At 29.9% G+C, this 18437-nt stretch overlaps 1 protein-coding gene across 3 annotated transcripts in view; it reads right to left on the reverse strand.

Moving 5' to 3' along the window:
• Positions 1-11562: 11562 nt before the first annotated feature.
• The window catches only part of LOC118743173 (protein quiver), a 47824-nt gene continuing 40949 nt past the window's right edge, over positions 11563-18437 (reverse strand). For 2 of the 3 annotated variants that reach the window (XM_036475706.1, XM_036475707.1), the window contains 2 exons: positions 13758-13904; positions 11563-12751 (listed from right to left, as the gene is read on the reverse strand). In XM_036475706.1, the coding sequence (XP_036331599.1) occupies positions 12138-12751; positions 13758-13904 (761 nt within the window). In that variant the 3' untranslated portion in view covers positions 11563-12137. Of the gene's footprint in view, positions 12752-13757; positions 13905-18366; positions 18424-18437 lie in introns of all 3 variants that reach the window. The other variant, XM_036475705.1, reaches the window with a different exon arrangement.

Raw genomic sequence — 18437 nt, forward strand, 5'->3', positions numbered from 1 at the left:
TAATGCATGTGAGAGGTTATTTATTTTTATTTCTGTATTGCGATAAAGCTTAGCTATTAAGTTATGTATGTATGTAATAACTTTCATGATACCTTGTTGAATAACTTGCACCAATGTGTAGTTAATAAAATTTAAATCGACTTATTATTTAGCATATTTAGCATTAAGCTATTAAAAATTAATTGTCTTTTACAAATTCAAATAAGTACTTTGAATTTTATGTTACTCCTGCATGTACATACTACATACATATAACAAATTTTTGATGATTTCTTGTTTAAAACTAAGTATAAGTCTAATTAATTTATTCACAAAGCTTTAAAAACCCTGTTGTTTAATGTCATATTCTTTCTTAATATATTTTTTCTTAAATATCTATGCAATGGAAGATTTGGAAAAGGATATGAAGCGTTTGTTAATTTGGTTGATTAGAAATTAGTAAAATTCGAAGCTTTTAGGAATATTTCGTATTTAAACTTAACTTGGTTACTACCTTTGTATACCTAACGCTTAGAGGTTGTGAACGCGCTTTTATTATTGAAGCTTTAAAGCTTTTAGATTTAGATATAAGCGAGTGAAGATTAACTTATCTTAATTAACTTGTATGTATTGTAGACGAAGTATTAAAAAAGTAATTGTACCTCGTTTGAAAAGCTCCACTAGGCTTTAAGACTTTCAGAAGTATTGAATTATAGTTACGCAGCTGTATTGAATTTTGTAAAATGTTATTTGGTTTCTTTTTAGGTAGCCCTATTTGAAGCACTTGAAAATTACCGTAGATTATTACAAAAAACAAAAAAAAAATGAAGCTTAGTAATGCCTATATAAAGTGAAAGCTTTAGTGTAAAATGAAGCTTTAAAGCTTTTATTTAAAAAAAACAAGCTTTAAAAGACAAATTAATGTGTTTTAATTAGTATGTATTGGCACTAATAATTAAAGGGAGCAACTAAAAAAGCTTTACTCTGGTTGGAAGGCTTCATGAAATATTTAGAAATAATTTTGCAACTAGTTTCATTTGGATTTATATTTTTTAAGCTTTAGCGCGGTACGAAAGCTCATTAGGTAGATCTCGAGCAAGTGATCCATATTTATTTTAAAATCTCTCATTTCGAGTTTTTAAAAGTTACCAATTCATTTTTGAAGTTGTATGAAGTAAAATTTAAGGTTAGGCAGAATAAATTTGTGTGAAAGTTTGCATTAATACATTTCGAAAACTCTCAGGCAAAGTGTTTTATATAGTCGTTTTATATTCAAATTAAAGGAATAAAGCCATGGGGGACTAAGTGTACCCTATTCATAAAAAATTTTTCTTCAATTTATAAAGCATCTTAAAAATGTTTTATTTTTTATGAACTTAAATGTAGAGCCTTGACCACAAACAAAACCTTACCGAAATTAAAAGAAAAATCTTTTTGATGCCAAAATGCTCCTAGCATATACTAGATATTAGTTTCAAGCATGTTAAGAATTGAAAAAAAATTTATACCATAATCAATTATTTCAATCTCTTCCTTTTGTTCGTTTCAGATGTTTTGGTCGTTTCAGATGTTTTAAAACAAATTTTTAGTAGTAATAATGGACACAGTAACTTATATTTAAAATATTTTTGATTAATACTAAACTTTCTAACTTTTTTGCCAAAAAAGTTCTTAATTTTTATAAAAAAGAAAATCGACCGAATAAATTACATTTAAAATATTTAATTAAGCATTTTTTTAATTGAAAGAAAGAAACATTTCACAGTGAAAAAATTTATTATAACAATTTCAAAGTTTACTTGTATGTATTTAAATTAAAAAAAAAAAATTTGTATATTACTAATATATTAAAGAAAATATTAAATCTTTATTCTTGGGCAATTTTTTCGAATTCTCATTACAGAAAAAAAATTTAATAGTCATTGCAAGTTTATTCAAGCTATTTTCAATGCAGCTTAACATTTTTTCGAAACTAAAATAAGTTTAATCATACAACTATTAAGCGGTGCTTTTTAGTGAAAGCTTTCCATGTAGAGCTTTCACCGTGCTTTTATGAAATATTTCCAAGTAGAACTTTCACTTTCCAAGTGGAGCTTTCGCATGTGCAATTTTTCGTATTGCGACGCAATCAGCTCCACGCACTTGAAAACTGTTGCTTGCTGCTGTTGTTCTTGTTGCTGCTGTGTGTGTGTGTGTGTTTCTGCGTTTGCGTGTGGGGCATCTTTTGGCTGTTGTTGCTGCTGTGGTGTCGTTGCTGCTTATTTATCATTTCCAACTTGGTTGAAAGCTCTTAAAAACAATTCTTGCCTAATTCCATAATTTTTGTTAGTTTGTATTGTAACTGTAACTTTAATTTTTTACCATTGTGTGTTTGCTGTTTGTGTTGGTATTTGTACAAATGTATATCTAGTATGTGGGTGTGACTTGTTTGTGTTTGCGATTTTGTTTTGTGTATTTGTGTGTAGTCTGTATATGTATGTGTGTGTTTGTTTTGTTTGTTAGTATATGTAGCTAAAAGCTTTGAAGCTTTCAATTGCTTTATTTATAGCTTTTTTTTTAGCTTTGAAGCGCAATTTATATCTTTTTAAATAAAATTTTAGCTGTTCTTGGTCATGGTGTACGTAGCTGTTTTCTTGATGTTGTTATTGTTGTTGTTGCTTTTTGCAGCATATGCAGTATAAGTAGTAATTTATTATTTTTCAATAAAAATATACATACATATACGCTGTTCTTGGCTGCATTGCACATGGTTGCGATGGTGGTACATGATGAAAAAATTTAAGTCAGACCATTGGCATCGTATGTGAAAAAGCACTTTTCTTCTTTTTCTTCGCTTTCAGTGATTTTTTCTCAAGTTTTGAGTTTTGCGTATGCTGATTTAGTAATTCAAAATATTTAGTTGTGACTGCTTGTTTCTCTCAAAGCTCAAATCGCAAATATTGATTTTTGAATTAATTTTTTTATTGGTTTCGAATTAAAAAAAAATGTGCGCGAAAGTATTTTTTCTCTCGCTCGCAAGCGACGATTGGTCAAGTGTTTTTGTGAGCGAGGGAGAGAAGAAACACTTCCAACACATTTTTTTCATTTTCGTACCTAATTAGAATTTTTCTAATTCACTGAATTGTTTTTTTTTTTTTGTATTTAATTAACTGTAATAAGAGAAATCAAAATTTTTCTTTGCAAATTTTCTTTTTTGTTCTTCTATTGCAGATGACTTTTTGATGAATTTTGTGATGTAATGTCTTTTCCATTAAATATAAACTGATATAAAATAGTGGCACAAGTGAGAGAAACAAAGCGAAAGTTGGAGAGAGCGAGAGAGTAAAACGTGAGTGTTAATAATGGTGATGTATGGTAGGCGTTGTATACAAATGTATGCATGTTTTTGTTGGCAGAATGTATGGAAAATCGAAAAGCTCAAAAGTTGTGATCGGGTATAAATTGTTTTTGAACAGAAAAGCTTTTATGTAGCAAGAGCTCGTGATTGTAGGTTGGGATATGAGCGCTTTAGCGAGAGAAAAATTAGAGAAAGAATCTGTATGAAAAATGAAAGGTTTTGAATCACAGTGATTGGCAATATGTTGCACTAGTGCAGATCGCCATCGATTATAATATAGAAAGCGGTAAAAACTCTTTAAAGCTTTTGGAATTTTTCATATGAGCGCGCATAGATTAAAAGCTCTACCTCATAGTCGCTGATATAGACCAGTATAAGCCGAAGAGAGCTTTTATTCTAGGCCAGCTTTGCAGAAATTATGTAGTAAGCTTAAAAAAGTTTGAAATCTGTGCCTCTTTGTTGGCCACTTGGCTTATCAGTTAAGACAAAAACATGCATTCATATATAGAGGAAGAAGCTTTTAAAAACTTTTTGCAGATTCTACTTCAGAATTTGATTGAAGAACGCCTATCTCAGAATTTGATTGAAGAACGCCAATCTTGGCGTGGAATCCTACTCCAAAAGCCTTTTTGCCCATAACTGCTCTAGCGTTTCACATGTTCAGCTGTATGAAACCAAAAGTATGGAATTTGTGTTGCGTATACGCCATGACGTACATACACAAAATGAGAGCATTGCCCTTTGAGGTTTGGAACATCCTGTCGAAATGCTTAACTGACCAGTTTCTGTATGCATGAAATGTGTTAAATATAAAAATTACAACAACAAGTGGAAAGTGAAAATGTTTGAGGCGAAAGCGTGAAATAATTTCAAACTAGGTTATGTACAACTGAAAGTACCACAAAGTAAAAGCGAAGTTTATGAAAAAAAAAACTATATCCAAGAAATTAGCACAAATACAATTAATTTAATATATATAAGAAATTTAAATAAAGACAAAATTGAAAACCACATCTTCTCACATCTTTGATGAACGAAAAAATTTCATCAAATTTTTAATATAGTTAATTTCAAACCAGTAATAAAATTTTACCAATTGGTATGTGTGTGTGATTTTTAAATTTAATATATAAATATTTTTGCTAATATCAAACACATAAAATTTTAATTTTTTAATTTTTAGTTTTTAATGCAAGTGAATTATCGAATTGTTTAACAACAACATCCAAAATGTGTTTTGTTGTTTTGGAAAAAAATTAGAAGTCAAATATTCAGTGCTTTTTGCATTGTGAGGAATCTATGGTTCTTATTATAAACACTTAAAAATAAGTTACGCAAATACGTTTACCAATACAACAACTTGCCAACAAGCTGTAACCGATTTTTTGCCAATTAAAATGAATTTTTTGTAAAATTTAATAATTTTTTTTTTTTAATTAATTTTGTTTCTGTAGCTTGCTTTTACACTACGCAATTCAAGCAGCAAATCATTACTCTTGCTTTTTTAATGTTTTTATTTTTATTTTTTATTAAATAGCAAAACGAGGCGCGCACGCGTGTTCCCAAGGCCTATAGTAAAAATTTACTTTTCACTGGCTGGCGGAGTGGAGCGACAGGTGAGTGGGGGTTGGTTGTTGGATGAATGCACTGCTATGTCACTACAATGTCATACGAGTTGAGGCAGAGTTTTGTATTTTTAGAGGAGCATAGAGGTGTTTGGGTGTCTCATGAACTTAATGTGCGGGTATATGAGGGGGATATGAGCAAGAGGTGTAGACTGTTTGCCTGCAACGGGCGTTTCATGGGAAATTTGTTAAAGAGGCAGGGGTAAACAAAGTAGAAATTCGTGGTGTTAACGTTTCATGCTTTCATTTTTTTCAGTGTGGTTCTTTTAAGTTACATCTTTTTTTCTAGTTATTTTTTTTTGTAGTGACGTGTATTGACAGAACATTCAGGATATGCATTTAGGGTATAATTTCAGTTTAAAGGATATTAGTTCTACTCAGGTGCTTAGTGTGCCGGGAAAGTGCAGGAAAGCAGGTGCATTTTGAATTTTAACAAGCATGAAATAATGAAAATAAATATTTGTATTTACATAATTTGAGAGTGGATTATAAAACACAAAAAAAAATCAAACTAAACATTCCTATATTTAATACATTTTATGTACATAATTCTTGACTCTTATTTTATCTAAAAGCTTTTTTACATAAAAGCATAAGGAAAGTATTAAAATTTAACCAAAAAATAAAAAACTTATATATGGGCAAAGCGTAAAACCATAAGCAACATTTTAAGCTTAAGAACTAAAACCAAAAGTGTTGATAACCCCATTTACAGCACCTGGCTAACAACTTAAGAACACTCAAACATTTTAAATTTAAAGCTTGTTTTCACTGCGACAAATTCAATGAGACTTTTTCCGGTATTCAGTAAGCAGTCTCTATTTTGTATTCAGGTAGCTATCTCAGATCTATAGTCTAAGACAAAGGCCACTACTTGGTCAGCTAACGCGTAGCAAGTCGCAGAAAGAAAATTACGAAAGGAACGAAAATTACTTTCTATTTTGCTCTGAAAAAGAAAACGCTAACATGAAGCGAGGAAATATTGGTTTAACAACAATTTTATTCAAAAATAAATTAAATTTTAATATCACAAAAATTGAATTAAATGAAAAAATATTGTTGTTTTGAAAATAATAAAATTAAAAAAATTTAAGGGTAAAAAATTAAAAAAAAATTTTATAAAAAAAGTAGAAAAAAAAATTTCGCTGCGAGCCTCGAATTTCATGAATAGCAAGCTAGTGTTTTGCTCACTCGGCCATTGCGATTTTTGGGGCACCGCGAGCAAAAGGAACTATATACTCGTAAAAACGGTCTATCGATTGATGTAGATCAACATAGGTCCCCAGTCGCATACATGCGCTGCTAAAACGGCTATCTCATCTATTCATTTTTGCCCATTGATATTATCAGTAGAAGTATTGGTAAAGGAGATAAGGTAGTGTCAAAATATTTCTAAAAATTTTGTCGTCAAAATATGGAATAGTGAAAACTGGCCTTTAGACTCCGCTAGATAGGTAAATAGATACATGGAGTGTATGCCCGTCTATTGCCCGGTTGTACCAATAAATTTTAAATTTATCAGCCTGTTAAAATTTAAAATGACACGATTTTGTTTGGAAAATGTATCATTTTAAATTTTAACAGTCTGATAAATTTCAAAATTGATTGGTGAAACTGGGGATATAACTTTTAGAATAGAACCCGGCGATAGAGAGTGTACATTTGTGCACTTCTCTTGGCCATGGATGTCTTAAGTACCTCTCATTTCTCCCAGAAACGGTCGCATAATCTAGGAGGAGGTGCATAGATGTCGCTTTGGCGGAGTTACATAAGCGACAAAGATCGTTTGACCAAATCCCTAGCTTATTCCCAAATCCCTAGCAGTTCCCTAAGTTTTTTTTTTTTTCTGAGCACTTCCTTCATGATGCTGGAGGACCTACTGCACAAGCAAGGGTTGAGATCTTAACGCGGTACGTTAATAACGTGATCTCATTTTATATATTTTTCTGAGTAGAATGTCATCAAGGTTATCTTTAAAAATTAAAAGCAAAAATTTTAAAACACAAAATAGTAAAATTTTTGGAATATTTTAGTTTATATGTAAAGGAAGCAAAGTTCTTTGTATTACCAATGTAAATCCACTCTTAAAATATTTAATATTGTAAAATTTAAAATTTTTAGGCAACAAAAAACGTGCTTAAAATTATATGTGTACATACATACATCCGTCTATTTAAATTACTATAAAAGTGCAGTTGTACAAGTTAACTTTGAAAATTTACCAAACTCACCTTTTTAGGCAACAATTTTCCATTCAAACCTCTAGTAAACTGAAAAGTAAATATTTATTTTCGAATATATACCATAAGGACATATACATATTTATGTATACATGAAGACGTATGCACGCCGTAAGCTAAGAACATTGTTTTACTTGCATTGGGCGCAAAGCAAATACCAGTAATTTTACGGTTTAGAAAATTGAAGCAAATCGCAAAAAGCATATATAGTTCTACAAATGTTTTAGGAATATAAAAAGCACCGTTAAATGACTTAATTAAGAGAAACATATTTTATGTTTGTGTATGTAATTTTTGTATGTTGTATTTTTTACTTTTTTAAGTGAAACATAACTTTTTATACCTTTTGCCAATTATGAGCTTAACTACCAAGACATAAAAATAATTTTAATAAATTTATTTATAAAATGTTTTATATTGTTCTTTATAATATAACATAGTTAACAGACGGTAGATCGTGAACCGATCAAAATTAAGTAGGGAAATTTTCAAAACATTCCTATTTTTTCTAAATCAGGAGTTATACGATATGGTCTCAGTTCTCATTTACGTAACTAACACTTAATTTTTCACTCTTTATCCTACTCACTAGCAAGACATTATAGCATAGACAGGCGGCAACGTTAATTTGGATTAACGGCACAGTTGGTGCGATCAAAATTGTACACTGGCAGGCGACATTAATGCGGATTAAGCCAGTAGAAATTTCATCTAATTTGTTTTAGTTGAATTATTACTTTTATTTATTTTTCAATGTAATTATAGTTGCTGTGAGCTTTTTCGAAATTTGAAATTTAAAAAATTATTTTATTAAATAGTTTCAATAAATTGATAATAAAATAAACAAAGATGTGAAATAAAATAAAACTAAAAAAAAAATAATAAAAATTTAATAAATTTTTAAAATTGAGAACGTACTAAATTGTAAAGCTCTGACCACTCGACTATCGCGGATTTCAAACTAACCCGTGTTTTCGCCCACTTGTTTGCTTCGTTTATATTTCATTCACAATAGACAACAGCTGACCGTTTTGGTCACCGAAAATGCCCCTTCGTTTCCGTATTCATTTTGACGAGTAGCTGCACTACTTAATCCGGATCAACTGCAGTTAATTTCCGAGCTTATCTGGATCAACGCTGCCGTCTGCCTATGATTTTAGCTGCCTACATACTTTTTCAAAAAGTTCATCTACAAATCAAAACAACGGGCTAAGTGTCTTTAATTGCCAGAAATAAAATTTTTTAATTAAAATGGCTTCTTCAAATACGAAATATGTTTTTTAGAAATGTTCAACGATCAACTACAAGTTTCGAGGTATTCAATGTACTCGAGGCCTTTTTCAGTTAAGGAAACTAACGTATAATGAAGTTTATTTTCTAATAAAAATGAAAACAGAAATTGAATAGCTTTTCGGATAGTTGGGAGGTATAAAGCCCATCTATTATTCAGGATTCTCCAAAGCAAAAAGCTTTTCTAGCCTCAATTTTTTTTTCATTTTTATTTCATACATTAGCGTAAACAGAAAATTAGTAACTGCAGCAAGTGAACTGAAAGTATGTCAAACTAAATACTGGCATTTAACAATGTCACTGTTTATATAGCTTAGTACTGTCTTCCTTGGCGTATGAGTGATGTAATTTATCGCTCACTCTTTTATCGAGCTTTAGTGCTGGCCTGGCCTTGTGTCTTTAACAGCTAAATGTAATTAATAGTTAACAACTGTAAATGTGACATATGTATGTATTAAGTACTTGATAATGTATTGATAGTTTATTATTTATTATAATTATAAATAATTATTATTTTAATAATTAATAGTTTTAAAATTTTTTGTTTTTAATAGATATACATACACACAAGTATTTACATACATATGTATGAATGTGTGTATGTATGCTCATAAATTTTATTATTAATTGTATTTGTATTTAATCACTGTTAGCCTTTTTAAGTACTTGCAGTTTTATTTGTAATATTATAATTGTGTGTGTGTGTTTGCTTTCTTTTTTTCGTATATCTTATTTACATGCTACTCAACTACTGACCCCATGCGAAAAGTGAGCGTAAACTTCAATCAATGGACTCTCCTACAGTTATGCAGCAATTGAAAATTTTTGGCCAATTACTCTAGTTATTAACGTCGGGCGATTAACCTAACCTAATCTTTCTGTTTTATGGAAACTTTTCGAATTCTCTTTCGGAAAGAATTTTATATAGAATGTCAGGAATTATTAAAAACAAAATTTGCGCTAAAGTATAGTACTTATCATGAGTTGCGACACTCACATATTGACAATATTTGACAATTTTTCTTAGTAATTATAATTATTTGTTTATAAAAATCTAGTATATTCTTTAACAAAAACTATATACATCCACGTTACAATCTCTGTGCAACATTAAAAAATATTCAACAAATTTACGTAAAAATTTCGAGCTTTTTAATGGTGTTGCTCATTTCCTGGATTTAAAAAAAATTGTCGAATCGTCGTGTATATGGAAGAAACGGAATTTTGTGCCTTCTTGAAACTTGCACTATATTGTACTAAAATTGAATAAGATACAAAACTGCACACTCAAAATATTTGTAAGAAATCGAAGTAAAAAGCTCGAAATATTCTACGAAGGTATGTTAATTTTTTTTTAATGCACAAAGATTGAAACTTGGATTTATATGGCTTTTGTTGCAGAATATACTATATTTTTATAAAGAAATAATAAAAATAAAAATATATAAAGTTAAATGTTCAAATTCTGCAAATACATATGTGAGTGTCGTAAGGTTATGACAATCACTATATATGCTAACATGTTTATAAACTCTATTCAATTGCTACGCTTACTAACGAACAACATTTATTCTTTATACAACTAATTATGTATGTACATTAGGGATGGTCCAAATATGCATGTGAAAAAGTAAAGTCAGAATTTTTATGCTCACACCGCCTAGGATTGTTCGATACCGAAAAAATATACCCCTATTTTTTATTTTGAAATCCAAAAATATTTAGAGATCGCTCAAAGCGCGTAAAGTTTTCCATGTATTTTATATGGGAAAAAACAACTTTTCATAGAAATGGTATAGAATAGTTGAAAATCAATATTTTTTTACTAAAAAACTCTGTTTATCTGAAGAAGATTCCCAGTAATAATACCCAATTGTTTATTTAACCATTTCATCATCGCAATTATAATGTATAGGTCCGCCAAAAACCCCGAAAAATGCAATGGGGGACCAATAAAAAATCGTTAGTATTAAAAAATGGTTAAATAAACAATAAGGCATTGTTATTGAAAGTCTCCTGAAGAGAACCAGAGTTTTCGATCGAAAAATATTGATTTTCAAGAATTCTACACCATTTCTACGAAAAATATTATTTTTCTTATATAAAAATACATGGAAAACTTTGAGCGCTTTGAGCGACCTCTAAATATTTTTTGATTTCAAAATAAAAAAATAGGGGTATACTTTTTTTTGATATAAAACAATCCTAGGGCTTGAGAGCGTTATAATTCTGACTACTATTTTTGGACCACCCTAATGTACATGCATATATATATCGTCACCTTAAATGCAAAAAGACGTAACAACATCGTAACTGAAACATAAAAAATCGAGACTAATAATTTTTTTTATGAAATGATGTGGGAGTTGTAATTCGATGAAATATGATGGACATATCAGTCAAAAAGTGAATTTTGAATTTTTTATTAGTTACGTCTTTTTGCATTTCAGCGACAATGTTTGTTACGTCCTTTTGCATTTCAGGTGGCGATATGTGAATATACAGAACTATGTAATTTAAATCAAGAAAATTTCATCGTACGAGTATTTCACCTACGCTCATTTCTCGCACAGAGTTCTGGTCTACTTAGTAAGTGCAAAAGTATCTTTTTATACTACATGCAATTGAAGATTTTATATTGTGTGTTTCTCAAGTATTCAGATAGTTTAGTGTAAGTTAAAAAAATAAAATAAAATAAATACTTCCAACGAACCATACCTTGTTCTATGTTAAGTAGAAAGCTAACAGATTTGCGATAGTTGCCAACGAAGCTCGGTATGCAACATTGGCGCTACTTCCAATATGTAGTAGTTCACTAAAGCTGCATGCAATTCTTAGAATTTTATTTTTCGTTAAATGAGTCTGTTACTTATCCTGCTTCCGTTTCGAGTTTTCAATAATCACTTACGCTTTCATTTGAATACTTATAAAATTATTTGTTTGTGTTTTTTTTTGTATATTATGCTTAGCATTACTACTACAAAAATTAATTAACAATTATTAACTACGTCTTTTTTCTTTTCATTAAACAATACGTTAAAATTTGATAAGTTAAATTAATAAAAAAAGAAATAAAAATAAATATAGTTTACATAACTAATGCTAAAAGTACCACGAAATTATGCACTCAAATTAAGTAAGTAATTGACATAAATTTTAATTGAAATTAACACAATGCTATTCAATTAATACGAGTACTACACACTTTTCATAAAAGAAGATGGTAAAAAAAATAAAATAATTTTCCACAAAAGTTTAACTAACTAATGCTAATTCTCATAGCAATTATGTAAGTATGTACGAAAGGGTACTCAATAGGGAAGAAATTTAAATTATAGAATTTAGCAAACTTTTCTAGAGCAAAGAGAATAAGTGTAAAGTGTGGTGTGTGTGTGTGTGTGTGTACAATAGAAGGGGCTGAAAGAGCGAGGGTGTAGAGCGAACGCGGGGCGTATGGATACGAGTATAGTATGAATGTATGTATGCATGTAATTGTGTGCTAATTACTCCTTAATGTAATTAAAATTATTGAAAATATGTTTATAGGTATGTCTTCACTAGGGCATTTATGTATGTAAATATGATTCTATGTCTGTGGTGTACTACTATTTTCCCCCATTTCGCCAATTGTTTGTGTTGTAGTAGGGTTTTTGGAGTAGCTTCACTCTATCTGTGTACGGGATGTGAATATCGATCGTTTATTGTATTTGTTTTTATTGGACATGCAATGTTCGGTTGCGCTTGATAAATGATAACTGCGAATTTTCCTTTTTCATCAAATGTTTGTTTTTGTTGTTGATTTTCATTTTTTGCATTTAACTTATTTGGTTTATGTTGGTGTTGGTGTTGGTGTTGGTTTAGAAGTTGAAGTTGCATTGGATTGAAGGTGTTTTGTGATTGATTTAATAATTGTTTTTGTTTGCTTTCTATTTCTTCTTCTACGTTCTGTTCATGTTTTTCTATTTGCGTTTGTTTTCGTTTTGGTGATTGTTGTTTTTTTTGTTTTCGTTTATGTATTTGCAATTGTTGTTGAACGATTGACTGCAATTGCGTACGCATTTGGAAACGATTGAGTAAATAGAGTATGAATGAGAGCGCAGAGATCATGAAGTAATGGTATGATGAACCATTTTGCAATAAATTTTTACTAGAATTGCACATATCTTCCTCACAAAAGCACATATGTCCATTGCCTGAACTTTCCATCATGCACACATGATCGACCATAAATAAATTTATTTGCAATTGTGACGTACACATACGTCGTACAACTTCGTAGGCTATAAGCGGGTGGAAGAGAGTGAGAGAGAGAGAGAGAAAAATTAAAGAGAATTTATAAATTACTAAAAGGCATGACATGTTTTTGATTAGTTACAATAACAACATACCCGCTATAAAAAAATTCATTTTTTTTTAATTACACTGGTCTACAAGGGTTTTGCGAATAAGACGGGACCTGGTGTTTCCGAACGGATTTTTCGTGCTGAACACGAATCTGGGGTCCAAAACTTCCCATCACGTCACGTTTTCGAGAAAAAAGGGGTTGAAACCCCTAAAAACAGCGTTTTTGGCCATTTTTGAAAAATTGTAGAGCTGAACCCTGACGTGCTACAAACTTTGTATATGTCAGAAATTAAAGGCTAAATCGTGCCCTTTCGAATGATGCCGAATTAATCGCATGCACCCTTAGATCAGGGGGTGTATTTGTGTCTAGGAGTCCAATTTTTATATCCACCATATTCGACCCGTCATCTTAAATTTTTAAAATCTAACTGCAGATTCGTAATCAGCGACTTTTAATATAGTTAAAACCTTGGCATTATTAATTTTCTATGACCGTTTAAGATTAAATTCTTTCTGTGATCAATTTTTCCTGCACCCCTAAACACAAATACACCCCCTGCTTTAAGGGTGCACGCGATCAATTCGGCATAGGGCTCATTCGAAAGGGCACGGTTTAGCCTTTAATTTCTGATATATGCAAAATTTGTACCACGTCAGGGTTCAGCTCTATAATTTTTCGAAAATGGCCAAAAACGCTGTTTTTAGGGGTTTCAACCCCTTTTTTCTCGAAAACGTGACGTGATGGGACATTTTTGACCCCGGATTCGTGTTCAGCACGAAAAATCCGTTCAGAAACACCAGGTCCCGTCTTATTCGCAGAAAAAAAGTTGAAATTTGTAGACCAGTGTTATTAAACAATTTTTTTTTTAAGGGGGTATCCCATCTGCAATTTTCCGCTAACACCAGCATGTGGGTTTTTTTTCTTCATATTATAGCACTTACGTGATTTAGAATGCCGCACCATTTTCACACAACAGCCATTGCAGGTCATCAGCGGTGGTTGATCGCGCGGCAGTGCCGTATAGTTGAAGGGATCCTTGCAACGTGCATCCGTCCAGGAATCGCATTCATAGCAGTAGATGGAACGTGCTGTGCATCGCAGTTGAGAATTATAGGAAACGTTATCAGTTAATATATGCGCTGGTAATACTTTCGAATAAAACTAAAATATTTAATTTTTAGAAATTTTTAAATATTTTTTTTTTAGTTATTTTTAAATTCAGTGCAGAACATTTCATGCAAATATTTTTGCATTGCAACATTAATTACAAACTAAAAATTCAATATACATACACATACATAAGTAATTACACAAAGGCACATACATACATTTAAAGCAAGATAAGCAAAACATAAAAAAATCGAATTTTTCTACGCGAATCAAATGATACTTTAGTGGTTGGCAACTTTATGAACATTAGAAACTGGTAGTGACTTCTTCATCCAGTTGTAGCGTTTACTTCATGTACCCGTAAACTGTTGTTGGCTTTTCTAATTGTTCCATTTTTTCATTTAAAAGGAGTCTGATGCTCATTCAAAATATCTTTTTTTTCTTTTAACAAAATTTCAAAAAAATAAAAATTTTTGTGTAATAAACGTAAAAATTTTAATGGGGACTTAAAACCCCCACTTTACGTTTAAATTAACTTTAAATTACTTTTATTTTAAGTTAACTTTAAATTAATGCGATTCGTATAAAACTCATTTTCTATAGCTCAAAAGATTTTCATCCTACAATTGATAACTGATTTTTAGATTTACTTATACATAGTATTATTCCAGTATATTCTCTAACAATTTCGAATTAACTGAATGAATAGTTATTCTCGAAGTTGGCGGGCAATTGGTAAGTGCTCCTTGCATTTTGAGAGAAGCTCTAACAGAAATACCAATCGCTGCATCTATATTTTAATTTTTTAATTTGGTGTAGCCAAAATGGTATAGTAAATTTTATTGAGACATCGATAATACCGTTCTGATGCATGTCATCGATGTTTCAAATTTTTTAACATCCCTAAGTGGACGCTATTCATTTCAACCATGTTTAAACATCGACTGTAGTGAGTCTCAAACGTGGCTTGGATTCAACTAACCCATTATTTTCGAAATATTTTTTTTTTTTTTTTTTGTTTATAAAAACTTTTTTTTTTTTCATTCTCGGAAATCATACGGAAATTTCGAATTTCGTCCAGTGTTGAGAATGTTAACCAAATTATCAAAAAGGGGCAACCGTCCGTCTACGACACAAAATGTAAGAAGACTAATTAAATATTGAGAAATACATATAAAGGTATTTCTCTAACTGAATTTCAAAAGACTGCACTGCACTGGTTGGGATTGAAAATGATAATTTTTTTTTTTCAATTAACTGCGATTTAATGAATCGTAAAACATCGGAAACCAGCGATATGTTCAATTTTTCCTGGCGATTTATTTACTTATTGATGTTACTCCCAGAAATTTGCATCCCAAACTAAGAAACGTTTTTTTTTCAGATTGAGTTCTTTTACTGGTTTATCTACTAAGGTCTATTATATATATATATTGTTGTTTTTTTTCGAAATACTGGGTTTTGCATTTTCGGTAGCTTCTACTAAAACACGATTTTATCGCATTTTGAAAAGAGCCCTAAGCACAGAATTGTATTGCATACAACACAGAATCGATGAACTTTTTTTTTTAATTTCTATCTAAAAAAATTATTCAAGCTAAAAAGGCTTAAAATGTTAAGCATGCATGACTTTTATTATTTTGCTTTGATTAACTACAAATATTATTACATAAACAGAAAATAATTATGAAAATATGTACATATGTCAATTCATGTCAAATCGAAGTTTTTTGAAAGTTCAAAATTTCTCGAAGTTTGAAAGTTAATTTTTGGAATACATATCTTAAAAACTATTGCATGTAGTTTCAAAATTGATACATGGGGCTATATAGAGAAAAAAAATGAAAAAGTACAGAATTTTGAAAATTAAAAAATCGTAAGAATAAATACTTATACAAATAATTGGCAAAATTTTTTTTATACAATGATCTCAAATCCTGGAATTTTCAAGAAGGCGTTTTTTAAAGAACTAAATTTTTGGAATGTACACAAAAAAAATCTCCAAACTCTAAACTAAAAATTAATATAAATTCAATAAAAATTGTACAACATAAACTTGTTTCAAGTTTGCAAAAAAACCGCTTTCAAAATTAAAAACTTGTAGCCTTCTCGAAAATTTTAGATCTTCTAAGATCAGTTAGAGGTATTGGGTAAAAGAAATTCAGTAACAAATTTTTACAAGTGTTTGCTTTTAAGACTTTTTCAATTTTAAAGTTCTGTAAATTTTTTATTTTTCGATTTTTTCATATATTTTTTCTTCATAGCCGTTAACATCAGAACCAGTTTTTGCAAAGCCAGGGAAATTGTGAAATTTATAGTTTTTCATAACTTTCGTAAAACAAAAGCATAAATTTCGATGTATTGTGGAATGATTTTCCGTCATCCCTTGCCGAATTTGGTTTAGAGACAAACCGGTTTCGGCACTGTGTCATCTTCAGTGTCATTTTTGGTTCTCCGAAACACCAACTTCGAAATTGAGTATAAATTTCGCTTAAATTTCTGAAAGAGCGTCTTCATAATAAAAAAAAACCGGAAAAACTTCGAGAAGAAATGTTGTGTAACTGTATTATTTAATTAGTTACTAAGTGATGTCAAAAAGTTTAGGACGTAGTCAAAGATATAGCCAAGAACATTTGAGTTTACATAATGCAAAATAATATTTTTTTACTTATAATTACTTTTACTTTATAATTAAAAAAAATGTAAAAAAATGTGTATTGTTTTTGTCGTGCTGCATTCGAAAGTAACAACTGAATATTGTATACATTCAATTTGGTGGCATTAACATAACACATACATTTACATTAGGATGGTTCAAAAATACATAGAAAAATCCACCTTTTCTTCTGCCACCCCCAGAATTATAGAAAATAGAAAATGGAGAAACCGGTAATTTTTTTAATTGGTTAATATTTAACCGTGCCGTCGGGGCTTAAACGTTTTTATCAATAAATATTTTTTGATCGAGTAGAAATATTTCTGTCAGAAATATTCCAAAAATAGAATTATGATACAAATTTAAGTCAAAAATTTTACTAACCATTTTTTATAAAGAATGTGTTAAAAATATTTTATTGTTTGAAAATTTTTGAAGGGTAATATTTTCATTTGATAAAAAAATATTTATTTGTAACAAAAAAAAATTTTTTTCCTAATATAATAAAGCTCCGGCGACACGGTTCAATGCTAACGATTTCAAAATGCAAAAATGACGGTCCCCTTATTTCCGATATTTTAAATTTTTTTTTGGAGGGATGTCTGAAAAAATATGGACCACCCTAATGTATATAAATTCCAAGTATAATTTTTTAAATTTTATTTTTGTAAATAAACAGTGAGGGAAAGAATGCTTGCAAGCAGAAAAAGCTACATAGTATTTAACTGAAAGATGTGTGAGTAATAATTTTGTGTTTGTAGGATAAATAAAGATGTAAAGTAAAGAGTAAGAAAATATTGAAACATTACAGTCTTCATAAAAATTTACAAGAAACAAAAATACTTTTTAATTATTTTTTAGAAAAGAATAGTTGAATGTTAATGTTCAAGTTTTATAAGAACTTCAAACGGCTTTCGCTGAAATAGATGCGAGCTTCGTATGCTTTGGATGTTTGCTTTAATTGGGAAAACTTTGGTATATCTCTAAAATTTTACTGAACTACCAAAAATATTAAAATTTTTACATCGTTCAATCCTTTCATAGATTTTAGTCTCAAATAGATTTATAAAATTCGGTTCTTATGCCGGCAGAGTATAACATGTTGAGGTTATGCTGCATCCATATATCTTTCTACTAATGTGTTTGTGATAAAAAATAGCTTTGGTTTTAAGATCGAAGAAAACTACAAAATAAAAAAAAATTCGGCGCATTTTGTTTGATTAAAATAGAAGTTTTGTAGGCCTTAGAACTTTAATAAAATAAATTAAAAATTCAGAAATGACGCCAGTATCTTAAAAAATGTCTCGATGTGGCTACTTATTTAATATTTTGTGTATTTTTTTCTCGAAAAATTTTCAAATTATCCGTTTTTGAAAGCATTTCTCTTACATATGTATATTAGCTAATAAAAAAAACATAGTACACGAGTATTTGCATTTAAGCGAATAGTAAATTCCACGACTATGTAGGCATGTGTGAGTGTTTCGAAACAAAAATAAACTTGAAATTATAAGATTATCATAATTAAACACGGAAAGCTTAAAACATTTAGTATTTCTTGCGTTTAATTTTTTAATTTCTTTTTATATATAAAATTTTTTCAATGCGCAATTTGTAAGAAAAAAAGGAAATAATTTATTTTAATTTAGTTATTTTTGGCAATTGTCGCATAAAGAAAAACAGCTTTAATTTTTATTTTTAATAAGAAAAGATACACATTTTTTTTTTGTTTGGCAAGTGGTAAAATGAAAAAAGTGACATTTGCTTTAGGCATGAATTCATACTTTGACATTCAGCTGACACTTGTGGAATCCAAATGAAAATGAGAACTCCAAATGCCGCTGTAAAGAGTAAA

Source organism: Rhagoletis pomonella, unplaced genomic scaffold, assembly GCF_013731165.1.
Source record: "Rhagoletis pomonella isolate Grant_MI unplaced genomic scaffold, Rhpom_1.0 Rhpom_scaffold_00007, whole genome shotgun sequence".
Lineage (NCBI taxonomy): Eukaryota > Metazoa > Arthropoda > Insecta > Diptera > Tephritidae > Rhagoletis > Rhagoletis pomonella.